Source organism: Marmota flaviventris, chromosome 9 (assembly GCF_047511675.1).
Source record: "Marmota flaviventris isolate mMarFla1 chromosome 9, mMarFla1.hap1, whole genome shotgun sequence".
Taxonomy (NCBI): Eukaryota; Metazoa; Chordata; class Mammalia; order Rodentia; family Sciuridae; genus Marmota; species Marmota flaviventris.
This window is the reverse complement of record NC_092506.1, coordinates 103,521,875-103,535,611: the sequence shown is the minus strand read 5'-3', so window position 1 is coordinate 103,535,611 and position 13,737 is coordinate 103,521,875. Positions and strand designations below refer to the sequence as shown.

The following is a 13,737-nucleotide window of genomic DNA, read 5'->3' as shown; positions in this document are numbered from 1 at the left end:
AAATCACAGTGCCATGTTACTAGATCTTCAATTAAACACCCCACCGGAACAATTGTCTGACAGGAAGTGTACCCCAAATTTATAATTTCGTTTATAACGAATACCCACTGACATAAACTTCAGCTGACCACTTCAAAAAGGGAAAATGTTTCAATAGGGTTAAATTTCTGGTACCATTAAAAAAAAAAAAGCTATTTATCATCTAGCCAGTTTATCATCTAGTATCAGTATAGCAAAACACCAGCCTACATATAATGAAGGCAGGCTGGACTCAAGGCTTCCTCTGAATCTGCTTCCTGCTTGAGTATTTTTCCCAAACATGAGCTAAGAAGACCAGCAAGACTAAAGATCAAGCTGTTTGGCTAGCACACCTGTAACCCCAGCAACTTGGGAGGCTGAGGCTGAAGAATCACAAGTCCAAGGCCAGCCTCAGCAACTTAGCTAGGCCCTAAGCAACTTAGACACTGTCTCACAATTTTAAAAATCGGCTGAAGAGGGTCTGGGGTTGTGGCTCAGCGGTAGAGCACATGTCTAATGCGCGTGAGGCACTGAATTCGATCCTCAGCACCACATATGAATAAATAAGAAATAAAGGTATTGGGTCCACCTACAACTAAAAAAAAATTTTTTTAAATGGGCTGAGGATGTGGCTCAGTGGTTGAGTGCCCTTGGCTTTAATCCCCAATACCCCACCCTCACCCCCAAAAAAGAGCTCTTTTGTGTGCCTTAGTTGAAACTTGGTCATTAGGCCTTTTTTTCCTTTTGGTACTAGATGTAGTTCAGGGGCATTTTGCCCCTGAACTACATCTCCAGCCCTTTTTATTTTGAGACAGGTTCTGGATAAGTTGCTTAGGGCCTTCAACTTGCAATTCTGCCCCAACCTCCTGAGTTCCTGGGATTTTTTTTATGCCTCCCTGCCAGCACATTATTGCCTTTTGAAGAGCTTCTACAGTAAGTTGAACTGTGCTCAATGCCCCAGGCCCCACTGACTGCTGAGATAAGGGTGAATCAACATAATCTCCAAGTCTGTAGGAAGGGAACTGGACTCCAGAACAGAGGAAAGTACGTAATACACAGTTAAAAATCCAGAAAGTTCCCAAAAAAAGATGTTTCAACCCTCAAATCATTATATTCTTTTATTTATAGACTCAGAGCAGGGACCCAAGCACAGCCTGGTGCTCTTGAACAGAGAATAAAGCAGCTATTGTCCATACTCAGAGGTTGCTGAGGTGCCCTCCCCCATTAGTCTGGATTAATCTATTCTGCTAGTCAACAGGAAGGACAGCAGGCTGGCAAAAGGGGCATGAAAAGAAAGTCCCCTCAGATCATGAGGGCAATGGCATCAAATCAGAGTGGAGCCGTGGGCACTTCTGCCTCCCTTCTGTGCAACCATGGCCCATATCCACCATGCCACAGGCTTTCCCAAGAGCTACTTAAGTTCCCCTCTTGGAGTGCATCAGCAGATCCCGCTGCAGCCCCACTTCCAGGCTAGGGGTCAGTCTAGCTGTGGGAGGGTCAGTCAGCAGAGTCAATTTATTGAAAACGCCTCGGCCAAAGTAGTCAGCAATCACAGAGAAGCTGTCGTTGGAGCACTTGAGCTATAGGGAAAGAGAAGTAAGAATCAGAACTAAAGTGCTTGTTTCCTGAAGAGAAAAACAAAAATGAGCCCTCCAGGACTCTGGGGGCTCTGTGCTGGTGGAAGTTCCCTGTCCCACATGGCCACTCATCCCCACCTGATGCTGGAACTGATCGTGGAGATCTCGTTTCTGTTCCTGGGCGCGGATCATATCCATGACCTTCCGGTTTTCAGGGAGGCAGGTGGGGCAGTCAGCATCACTTTCAGAGTAACTCTCAAAGCAGTGCTGATGGAAGGAATGGCCACACAGGAAATGGACTGAGGGCAACTCCAAGGCACTGTTACAGATGCTACACTTGGTCTTCTGGAAAATCTTTGGACTATGGGCAAGGGATAACAGAAATGAGTGGCAAAGAATGAGGACAGGACCAAGCACCCCTCTGAGAGAGCAGGCACCTGGAATGGATAAGTAAAGTTCCCTATGAAGGACTAAAAGCCCTGCTTGCTCTTCTTATCACTTAAAGGGAGTCAAATGAGGACAACTATCCTGGACTTGGAGGCTTAGCAAGTGCTAGTAACCCAGAGGGATAGTTTTACCGCTTTGAGTTTTCACTACTACTAAATTCCCTTTTAGGTAAACACTCAGATGTGACCCTTTTAATAAGGCCTTTCTGGCCTACCTAATCTAAAATTGTGATTTACCTACCTTTGCAAAACTAACTACGTTTGATAAAAAGCTGTAGTGGGGCTGGAGATGTAGCTCAGTGGTAGAGCTAGCATGCACAAGGTCCTGGGTTCTATCCCCAGTACTCATATAATAAATAAATAAATACCTTGAAATATACACTCCTGTTCCCGGCTCTTGTTAACTTTCTCTTAGAATTTACCACAATCCAACACACTATAATAGGTTGCCTATTAAGATGCTTACTGTTTGTTTCTTCCTCTATGATGTGAGCTCTGTAAAGGCAGGCCTTCTTGTCTGTGTGGCCCATAACAGGGGCTCAATAAGTATTTGTGGTATGAAGAAACTTGTCTAAAAATATTTTACATTGTTAAAGGCAGAGAAGACTTGGGAATAATGCTTACCACGAGTAATTCTAAATTACCTACTTTCTGAATTCCACCGCCCCCACACACACACTGAGGATTGAACCCAGGGGTGCATAACCACTGAGCCACATCCCTCCCCAGCCCTTTTTTATGTTTTATTTAGAGGAGGGTCTTGCTGAGATGCTTAGGGCCTTGCTAAGTTGTTGAGACTGGCTTTGAACTCATGATCCTCCTGCCTCAGCCTCCCCAGCTGCTGGGATTACAGGCATGTGCTACCATGTCCGGCACTTTCTGCATTTTCTAAAGTCAAGACTTTTACTGCAGAATGGCTTCCAACCACAAATGTGTTTAGAGAAGGTAAATCAGGCATAAACAGAAAGAAAAATACCTGCCTCAATTTAATATTAACTCCAAAGGCCAATAAATAATGATTTAAACAATAAACCATTCTTTGGAATTCCTCCATTAAAATAGATCTTCAAGGGGATGTGGTGTAGCTTAATGGTAGATACAGCATATGCCTGGAATGTGCAAGACCCTGGGTTTTATCCCCAGCACTGCACCAAAAAAAAAAAAAAGGATGAAAACACTCCATACAATCCTCTGTTTGGAAAAAGTACACCCTGTGAGGTCAAGGTTATTGGTTATCCCCTATACCCCCCTCCATGTATCCAGCTGCTGGTACCTTGCCTTGAGCTCCTGGATCTCCTGGCGGATGCGGGTGGTCTCCTCTCTGTACCGCCGTACCCGCAGCTCATCCTGTGCAATCTGCTGGCTCTGTTTCTGCAGTTTTTGGACCAGGTAGTCTCTGATGACGGATAGGGTGGCTGTAGAATTGTGAGCCAGAGTCTGCACCACTGAGATTGGGGTCCAAGAGGAAACAAGACAATGAACCAACCAGTCCCCTCTGGATAGAGCTGAAGGACTCATGCTACAGGGCCCCTGTCAGCTGCCTGTTGCCCACCCATCCTGTCTTCCCAAGTACCTAGAAGAGGTGGCATGAGGTTCTTGCTTTCAATATGCTTGAGCACAGCTGCCACATACTCCTTGCAGTCCTCTTCCTTGCGGGCAAAGTAGCTGAGGGCCTGTTCCCACAATGAGGGGTCCTGCTCCCCATGGCGCTCACACACCGCGATCACCTGCCGGTACTGTTCATGCTGCATGTGGTAGTGCATAATTTGCTGGAACCTAGGGCAGGGGCAAGGGCACATCTCACTGACTGTCCCTGGAAAATTACCTGGATTTTCCTTTCCCTGGGAGTCTCCAAATCTTACAGTTTCCCTTGTTCATAGAGGTAAAGGACTCCATCCTGGAAGTCATGCATCTGGCACAGGACCAGCGCCTTGTCAAAGACGTCACAGAAGCGGCCACTTTTCAGCAGGGAAATGGCCTCTGCATGAAGCTTCTCTTTGATCTAGGGAAGAAGGAGGATAGGGCTGCTGGACATGAAGGGAAAATCAAAAAGTCTCTTGAGATAGGCCAGTAGACTCTCTTCTTCCCTCAGTACAGTTTCCTCTTCATTGAAAACCATTTAGCCCTAGGGCCAGGTATAATGGCATAAGGAAAGCAGCAAAAGGCAGCCACAAGGATGGAAGAATAGAGACAGCAAGAACTATCTTGGGCATGGTGTCACACACCTGTAATCCCAACCACTTGGGAGGCTGAGGCAGGAGGATCACAAATTCAAAGCCAGCCTTAGCAACTTAGCAAGGCCCTAAGCAATTTAATGAGACCCTGTCTCAAAATAAAAAATTAAAAAGGGCTGGTGATGTGGCTCAGTGGTTAAGCATCCCTGGGTTCAATCCCCAGTACCAAAAAAAAAAAAAAAACAACTATCTTTGTTTTTGTTTTTCAGTGCTGGGGAACCCAGGGCCTCAGACATACTAGGCAAATGCTCTACCACTGAGCTATACCCGCCAGCCCAAGAACTGTCTTCTCTCTAACACCTTTGCATATGTAGCCAAGCCTCACCTGTGGATCCTTTTCATGGGCCCAGTTTTGCAGCCGTAGCTCAAGGAGGGTATCATAGATTCCCTGGGGTGAGTCTGGCTGTACTTCACTCATGTGCTCTAGAAAGGCTTTCAGCTCTCTTGGGTTGTTTGCAAAGATGGGGATGAACTCCTCAGAGTTGGCCTAGCATTGAGGGAGAGAGGGGAGTAAGTGGTCTTGGTACCCAGGCGGCCCCTAAGGTAATACCTGCTATCAAAAGTTTTTCTCCTTGAGGCTTTACCCTGCATCCTGGAGCATCCCTGTCTCCTCGGCCTTCTGGGCTTGGTCGATAGTCAGTACAAAGTCCCTTTAGCAAATGGGTTGTCTGCTCTGGTATGTGGTGCATGAGGATTTTGCCATAGCGTTTCATGTTGCTCTCTGCCTGCTCAAAAGGCAGCTTGCCGATATAGCGAAGGGCTTCCTGATAATTCTGTGAAGAAAACAGCAGACTAGTGCCCACTCCTGCCTCACCCACCAGGTTCATCATTCCAGAATGTCCTCAAAAAAAGAACAGGGCTCTGCTTGAATCAAGAGCCTCACCCACCTTAATGTCCTCTAGCTGGATCTTCAAGTACCACTCATGATGTGCATGGTTCTCAGCCAGATAGAGGGCATGGGAGTAGTAGCCAGCCTGCCGGAGAACCTTGATGGCTGTCTCTACATCAAAGTGGACTTCACTCTCGCTCTTTGTCTGCCAGGGAGACAGTAGACAAAATCATTTGCACAAAGGTGACTAGGGAAGGGAGAGGAAATAGGCATCTTATGATAAGACACATTCCTCAAGTAATGAAGTCAATGCTTTGAAAACATGCTGGCCAGCCTCTCAGAATTTAATGAATGGCCAGAGGCCTTCCTTTGTCCCTACCATTAGAGGGATATCTCTGGGGACACAGGGCTTCCCTAATGCCATTGGGCTTAGATACTAAGGAAATTTCTTGCATTATAAAATAAGAAGGGATGGACTGGGGTTGTGGCTCAGTGGTAGAGTGCTTACCTCACAACTGTGAGGCACTGGGTTTGATTCTCAGCACCACATAAAAATAAATGAATAAAATAAAGGTCCATCAACACCTAAAAAATTATTTAAAAAAAAATAAGAGGGGAGAAGAACAAGAACTAGCCGTGAATAACTCCTCCTCTTCCCCATTTATAGAATAGAGGGTGCTGGTTCCCAGATAAGGGCAGCCCTTACCCTGTGTGCTGTTGAAAAAGAGCAAGCCCTGGTAGAGGCACTTCATGCTCAGTGGGGCCCTCTAGGAATCATCCCCCCAACATCACCCGGGACCTTGATGAACTCCTCCAACTTTGAGCTGTCCTTAAGCTTGGTATAGCAGTTCAGAAGCAGGGTGGTATGGTCAGCATTGGCCAGAGATTGTCGGTGCAGGGTCTGCAGATAGGCGGTCAGGTTGTGGATGCGCTGAGCATCCAGAAACTTGCGGATCACATATGATGGCTCCAACTTTCCAATGGTTCTAGAGAGATGTGCATTGTCATCATCTGCATCAGTATACTTCTCAAAGTAATATGCATAGCAGTCACTTGCAAATCTTCTTAAAATGCAAATTGTTTTAGTAGGTCTTGGGTGGGTCCTAGGATTTTGCATTTCTGACAGAGTCCTAGGTATTTGAGTACTACTAGTCAGCCGACCACATTAAGTAGCAAGAGGCTCCAGGGTACTGGTACTTAAATTTGGTTGACAACAGGGATTCAAGAGTGGTTGGGAATGAGGCTAGATAGTTTTTCAAAACTTTTTTTTTTTTTTTAAGGGGGGTTACCAGGGATTGAACTCAGGGGCATTCAACCACTGAGCCATATCCCCAGCCCTATTTTGCATTTTATTTAAAGACAGGGTCTCACTGAGTTGCTTACTGCCTTGCTTCTGCTGAAGCTGGCTTTGAACCTGTGATCCTCCTGCCTCAGCCTACCAAGCTGCTGGGATTACAGGTGTACACCACCACACCTGGCTCCAAAACTTCTTATCAAGGCAAAAATTCCAAGAATTATTACCATTGGAAGAAGTACGGAAGCAAGAGATGAATACCTTCTTTCTTTAAAGAATCCGGTCAAAATGAATGTTATTGACAAAGGTCAACCTAAAGTTTAAAATGATAGGTAATCATCAGCTTAGCTACATGTTGGTCATATTATTATATTTGACCTTAAACATTCCATTTCCAATAAGATCTCTTATTCTCTCGTTTGAGGCATCACAGTTTCTATAGAAAAAAACAAATAGTTCCTGGTTGAGTTCAAGCTTCTCCCCTGAGCACAGGTTTCAGCAATCTGGCTGCCTGAATCTGCATTTAGAGCTATTTGCCATATCACCACCATACTGACCGGATATATTGCTGGACGGCCCCATCATGGTTGCCCTTGCTATAGAGATGGTCTCCATACTGCATGAAGATCTGGGCCAGCCCATCACTGTCCAGATGTTGGCTCTTGGCCAGGTTAATAGCCATCTCAAATAAATTCTTCTTAAATAGCATCTAGAAGGGGAGAGAAATTATAAAATTGGTAGAAGCAGTCCTGAGAAGATACCTCAAAATGTGCCCGCAACATATAGCCAGATAGTCCTGGAGTCCTAATCTGATTAGATCCTAGATGGAGCAAGACTTTCCAGATTCTCTCAAGACCAACATCACCTCAAATGATAAGGACCTCTGCAAACAAAATGAACCTTGAGAGTAGGCTTAGGATCCCAAACATCACTTCCTTCCAAAGCCTCATCCCAGGCCATCTACCTTTGTTTTTTCATTTGTTTGTTTTGGTACTAAGGATGGAAACTGGGTGCTCTACCACTAAGCTACATTCCCAGCACTACTTTTAAATTGTGAGACAGGGTTTCACAAAGTTTCTTAGGGTCTTATTAAGTTGTTGAGGCTGGCCTCAAACTTGCAATCCTCCTTCCTCAGACTCCTAAGATACTGCAATTAAAGGCATGTGCCACCATATCTAGCAGGCCATCCACCTTATCATAATACCCTGAGGACACCAAGCACATTTGGGACCCAAAGCAAATAATTTTTGCTATGTAGCAGCAAAAATACATTTTTCAGTAAAAATGTGTAATAATCTAGGTGGAAGTGCAATCTACACCTGGGTCCAGGTGACTTAGGAAACCTGTCCTTGCAGCTGCTTCTAAGTGCCTATGTCAACTTTGGGAACCTGGTGGCCTTGCCTCCAGTTTGGTCTGTGTGTCCTTCTCCTGCAGTGCGTGGACCCGCCCATCCCGCGTCAGCACGTACAGGGATCCCCACTCAGCAAGCACATCCACTATATCCTCAAAGACAGCACTATAGGCTATGAACTTGTTGCACAGGTCATAGATGTTGAGAATTTGCTTGTCGGAGCTCTGAGAGTCCCTGCTGGTAAACTCTGACCTGCATAGGAAAGAAAAAGAACCAAGTATTTGGATTACCTCTGTCTCAGCTCTCCTTTGTTTTCCTTTCCCACGACAGCTTTGGTGCTGCCCATTCTACCCAAAATAAATCACCTTTGGCTCTTCTAGCAGTTCATCCTATAATATGCAGCACTGTGCTGGTAGCTGCAGAAAGAGAACATACAATTCTGTTCTCATCCTGTAGATCTTATAATTAATTCAGCCATCAGAGTAGAAAATTAAGGACATTTAGACACCTACCCATTTAAAAAATAATCATCCAGTGCATGATATATGTGAAACACTGCTTGGTTCTAAATGAAGACAAACCATCTAACAGAGTGTACTCACATCATGCAGAAGACCCCACCTCCCCCTTTTGGTAGCTCTGGAAAACAACAACAAAAAACGGTGTCCTGTACTTCACAACCCTTTCAATTCCTCCACTATCCAATCCCTTATATTGACTAAAAGATAAAAAAAAAAAAAAAAAAAAACAATACCAACTCAAATTCTGAAGCATTCTAGTATACCAGGGCTATGTAGCAACAAAAATACATTTTTCAGTAAAAATGTGTAATAATCTAGGTGGAAGTGCAATCTACATAAAACCAAAGTAGGGAGATTGGCAGGATCCTGGCATTAGGATTTTAAAATCAGACTAATTCTGGGGAAGAAGTCCAGCCCTCTCCTTTTCCCATCTCCCTGGCATCCTTACTTGGGAGAAACCTTCCGGTCACGAGAGACAATGACAAGGTAGCCTCTAAACCAATGGGCAATGAGCTTATGGCCCTCAAAGGCAAAGCAGGGCCCACGTTCATCAGGCTGATAAAGGTAGACACATTCATCACCAGCCACAATGAATTGCAGATCCTGAGAAGGGTCACTTAGTGCTGAGCAGCGCAGACCACAACCATGGGTGTCCAACTCCACACGAGGGTAGTCCTTTCCAGAAACTATATAGGACTGTCAGAAGAAAGGAAGGGTTAACAATCTCCCTTTAAAGGGGTAGCAACAAAGACTTCACAAAAGTATTCCTATCTCTAGACTGACTCTCACTTCTTTTCAGCTCAGCTGAAGACTTTGCCTACCTTCTGCTTTAACTATCACCAATTTATGATTATTAATTTTTTTTCTGGTACTGAGGATCAAACCCAAAGGCTCTCCGCCACTGAACTACATCCCCAGCCTTTTTTCTTCCCCCCTTCTGTACTGGGAATTAAACCCAGGGGCACTTTACCACTGAGCTACATCCCATCCTTTTTACTTTTTATATTTTTTTAGTTGTTAATGGACCTTTATTTTTATTTATTTATTTACATGCAGTACTGAGAACAAAATCCAGTTCCTCATGCGTATGCTAGGCAACTGCTCTACCACTGAGCCACAACCCCAGCCTGTTTTTTTTTTTTTTTTTTTTTGAGCCAGGGTCTCATTAAATTTTCAAGGCTGGCCTTGAACTTGTGAGTCTCTTGTCTCAGTCTCCTAAATGGCTGGGATTATAGGTGCTCACCTGTGGATACACATGCCTATCTATCAGCCATCTATTAAATAAATACATAAGCAGAGATCATATTTTCTTCCTCTACATATATTATCACTACATAACCCAGGAATTATGCAAGTAAAGAGATATGTAATTATCTTACTGTTTTATCAAGAATATTTCTGGGAGAGTAGACCATTAAAATTAGGAGCAGCAGGAACCAGAGAGGTAAGCTGCTTATCACATGTCACTTAACAAATTATGGGGGAAAAATCATGTCTTTTCACTATAAACCCAGGGTTCTTTTTCTAAGTCTAGCTCTTCTCAGTCTCCCAAGTGAAGAAATAAAATATTAAGCTGGGCAAATGATTCAAGAATATGTATTGAAAACGAACTTACTCAGTCCTTGCCCTACCTTCTGAGCAATGGAGAAACCCTTGTTGCCTGCCCCTGATAACAGTGGCTTTGGTCATACCTGGACATTCTCTGTTGTTACGACAAACAAGTGAGTGGTCTTTCCTGCTTGGCGAAAGGCCAGTCCAGTAACAGGATAGTTGCCTTTGTGCAAAATCTGAGTCTTGCTATGTCGGTCCCGAGTGATGTCACCTTTGTTCAATGTAACACTGCCATCTGTGAATCCTGTAGGAGAGCAGGAAACAGCACTTCAGTGAGGCTGAAAAGATCAGGGAAAATGATCTTTTGAGGCACTTATTAGAAACAAACTTTCTCATACCCAACTTGCCTAATGGTTAACCTGAATTTGGTACTCACTGACTCATTTTCTCTTTTTGGGGGGTACCAGGGATTGAACTCAGGGGCACTTGACCACTGAGCCACATCCCTAGCCCTATTTTGTTTTTTGTTAGAGACAAGGTCTCACTGAGTTGCTTAGTGCCTCGCCAAATTGCTGAGGCTGGCTTTGAACTCGCAATCCTCCTGCCTCCACCTCCCAAACCACTGGGATTACAAGTGCGCCACCACACCTGGCCTCACTGACTCATTTTCAAAGAAAAAAATTAAACCGCTTCCCATTCCAAATCTCAGTATCTCAAAGGCCTCAGTTTGGTATGAAATAATCCCATTTAAACAATAAACATCATCACTGTGGAAACAACTCTGAAGAAAATCTATAAAGAATCTGAAAGTGTTAGCTTTGCCTTCTTTCTGCTTACCGATGGCCATAAAGTTGAGATTTTCATGGACAGTCAAACAGGACACAACAGTTGGCTCTGTTCCTGGGATTGCAGGGAAGATTCGGGTGCATAGTGGATTGCCACCATCTCTCTTCTCCAAGTTCCAGATCTTTACCTGTGGACAGACCTCAGAAGTATGAATGCTAGTCTCCCTCCAGCAAAACAAACAAACAAAAATTCCTGGATCTTCTTGTTCCCATTCTGAGACTCACCAGGGGGTTGATTCCCTCTTCATCCTCACCAACAGATGCTAGAATATTGTGCTGCTTCAATTGGTACAGGTGTGTTACCCGTAGTTTATAGGCCTGGAAACCTGTAAGCTGTAGGGAACGTGGCAAGAACCATATTTGGCCTTCCATATGTGCAGGGTAGTCAAGGAGCCGCCTTTCCAAGGAAAGATACAGTGGTCCCCCCTTGTCTAGATTTGCATTAGTTACTGTGGTGCAATAAGAAATTAAGTATTTTGAGAAATCACATTCATACAACTTTTCTTACAATATATTGTTATGTTTTATTAGTTATGGTTACTAATCTCTCTTTTTTTTGGGGGGTGGTACTGGGGATTGAACTCAGGGGCCCTCAACCACTGAGCCACATTTTGTATTTTATTTAGAGACAGGGTCTAAGTTGCTTTGCACCTCACCGATACTGAGGCTGGCTTTGAACTTATGATCCTCCTGACTCAGCCTCCTGAGCCACGGGGATTATAGGCATGAGCCACAATGCCTGGCATGGTTGCTAATCTCTTACTGTGCCCAATTTACAAATTAAACGTCATCATAGGCATGTATGCACAGCTATTCCCCCAATTTTTCATTTACAATGGCGTTGAATGTGATATACAGTCAGAAGAAATTTTACTTAGAATTTTTTTTTTTTTTTAACCAAGGATTAAACCCAGGGGTGCTTCACTACTAAGCCACATCCCCAACCCTTTTTATTTTTGAGACAGGGTCTTGCTAAATTGCTGAGGCTGGCTTTGAATTGGCCATCCTCCTGCCTCAGCCTCCCAAGCTATTGGGTTAGAGGCATGTGCCATTAGGCCCAACTGTACTTAGAATTTTAATCTTTTCCTGGACTAATGATATCAATATGATACTGTTAGTCACAGGATCACAGGGATGAACTGATATACTACTGATATGTACTGTGTGGATGAACTATAATAATCTGTGGCTTAGGTGTGTTAAACATATTTCCTACTTAAAATACTATCAACTTAAGGAGAACCCCATCATAAGTTGAGGAACATCTGGATAGGAAAAAACATAGTACCTATGGGGTTTGGCACTATTCAGAGCTTCGGGCATCCACTAGAGGTCTACTGTACTTATTTTTAGATGGGAACCCACACAACAACTAACATGAACATACATCTTCAAAATTTTCAAATGTTTTCCCACTTGTCACTTAAAGAGCAAAAAGCAAGAAACTCTGATCTCATTTACTGCTTCCTCCACAATATTAGTCAGGGAAGATGACACCTTACGTTTTCATCTTTTTTTTAAATTCTTGTTTTTAGTTGTAGATAGACACAATACCTTTACTTTATTTATTTATTTTTATGTGGTGCCGGATATCGAATCCAGTGCCTCACGCACGCTAGGCAAGCGCTCTACCATTGAGCCACAACCCCGGCCTACATTTTCATCTCTGAAAGGCAACCTGCATCCATTTTGAGGGACTGATCTTAAAATAACCTTGCCAAATTGGCATTCACACCCCTTTACAGATAAGGAAATTGAAGCCCAGAGAGGTTAAATAAATGACTTGCCCAGTACTGCTCGATTGACAAATTAGAAAATGGACTTCCTTCCTTCTTCCCTCAGACCACAGAAGAGGTCTGGGCAGCCATCTAATGGGAAGTGGAACCAAGCACGAACCACTCTGACAGATTCTATCCCAGCTGGATCTCTTCGGGGATCCGGGAAGGGAAGAGAGCTCGAGAGGAAGGATATCTCCAAAGACCAAGCTCCCTCTGCCTGAGTCGCAGACAGTGATTCCAGGGGGGAGGCAAAGGAACTTGGAAACAGTAGATCCAGAGGCAGGCGCGGTTCCGGGAGCGGCCCCATCATTGCCCAGCGGCTCCTTCACCAGTTCCTTGTCGAAAAAAACGAAGCGCCGCCACTGCAGGTAAGCCGCCATCTTGGCCGAGAGCCCCCGCCTCCAGAAGCTATGTCATGTGACCGGTACCAGCTGGTCATGTGACCCGCGGCTTCCGGCAGCTTCAGCTCCTCCGAGTCTGGAGGACAGCCTCCGGCTGCTGGGAGAGTGGGCGGGGCTGCTTGCTGCGCAGGTTGCGAGTTTGCCCGATTTTATGACTGCGCTAGTTGAAAATTTTAAGAGCTGAACCCTTCGCATTATTTATTTATTTATTTATTGGTTGATGGAAGGATGGATGGATGGATGCTGGGGAATCAATCCAGAGGCGCTTAACCGCTGAGCCACACCCCAGCCTTTTTTTTTTTTGGGGGGGGGGCGGGGACAGGATCTCGCTAAGTTGTTGAGGGTCTCCATACGTTGAGGCCAGCCTTAAATTTGCGATCCTCCTGCCTCAGCCTCTCCAGTGGCAGGAATTACAGGCGTGCGCCAACGCACCGGCCCTTTCACTTTTTTTGAGCATCAGTTTCCTGCTCCACAAAATGCCCCTGCGCTCAGGAATTTAAAAAAATGTCATGACTAAGTGAATTATGCTTTTGACTTCACAGGATTATTTTAGGGTACGATGAAGCAACGTATGGGAAACCAGTTTCTCAGCTGTAAGAAAGAAGAAATAGAAATTTGTATCGGCCACCAAACACACGTTGCAAACCATAGTCAGTATCTTCTTTTTGTGTACCCCTGTCAGAGCATGTGGCATCTAATGGACACTCAAAACATGTTTCTTGTTCTTTTTTTTTTTTTTTTTTTCCTTTTATTTTTGTGGCACTCAGGATTGAACCCAGGGCCTCATTGCCTGTTAGGCAAGCACTCTACCACTGAACTACATCCTTGGTCCTTTGAATTTGAGACAGTGTCCCGCTAAATTTTCCAGACTGACCTTGAACTTGCAATCCCC

The 13,737-nt window shown here is 44.5% G+C and overlaps 1 protein-coding gene across 7 annotated transcripts; it reads right to left on the bottom strand.

The window, feature by feature from the left end:
* Positions 1-1,118: 1,118 nt before the first annotated feature.
* Vps11 (VPS11 core subunit of CORVET and HOPS complexes) lies at positions 1,119-12,860 on the bottom strand. Of its 7 annotated transcripts, none has more exons than XM_027930516.3 (16): positions 12,638-12,856; positions 10,892-11,040; positions 10,659-10,806; positions 9,962-10,125; positions 8,719-8,966; positions 7,800-8,001; positions 6,956-7,107; positions 5,904-6,090; positions 5,163-5,309; positions 4,860-5,048; positions 4,601-4,762; positions 3,904-4,043; positions 3,615-3,817; positions 3,320-3,486; positions 1,734-1,862; positions 1,119-1,598 (listed from the first exon to the last, which is right to left on the bottom strand). In XM_027930516.3, the coding sequence occupies exons 1-16, from the start codon at positions 12,822-12,824 to the stop codon at positions 1,434-1,436; spliced, it is 2,739 nt and encodes a 912-aa protein (XP_027786317.2). In that variant the 5' UTR covers positions 12,825-12,856; the 3' UTR covers positions 1,119-1,433. The 7 variants fall into 7 exon arrangements, 4 of the variants coding, with proteins under 4 accessions (XP_027786317.2, XP_027786315.2, XP_027786316.2 ...); XM_027930514.3 differs by having other exon boundaries at positions 1,734-1,956; positions 3,315-3,486; positions 12,638-12,855; XM_027930515.3 differs by having other exon boundaries at positions 1,734-1,956; positions 3,315-3,486; positions 10,659-10,794; positions 12,638-12,854.
* Positions 12,861-13,737: the final 877 nt, after the last annotated feature.

Excerpts from the sequence above, each read along its gene's own strand:
- Vps11 (XM_027930514.3), bottom strand. The coding sequence starts at position 12,824 with ATGGCGGCTTACCTGCAGTGGCGGCGCTTCGTTTTTTTCGACAAGGAA. Across the intron at positions 8,967-9,961 it reads TAACAACAGAGAATGTCCAG|TCCTATATAGTTTCTGGAAA; the intron begins GTATGACCAAAG and ends TTCTTCTGACAG. Across the intron at positions 3,818-3,903 it reads CTCTATGAACAAGGGAAACT|GTTCCAGCAAATTATGCACT; the intron begins GTAAGATTTGGA and ends CCCCTGCCCTAG.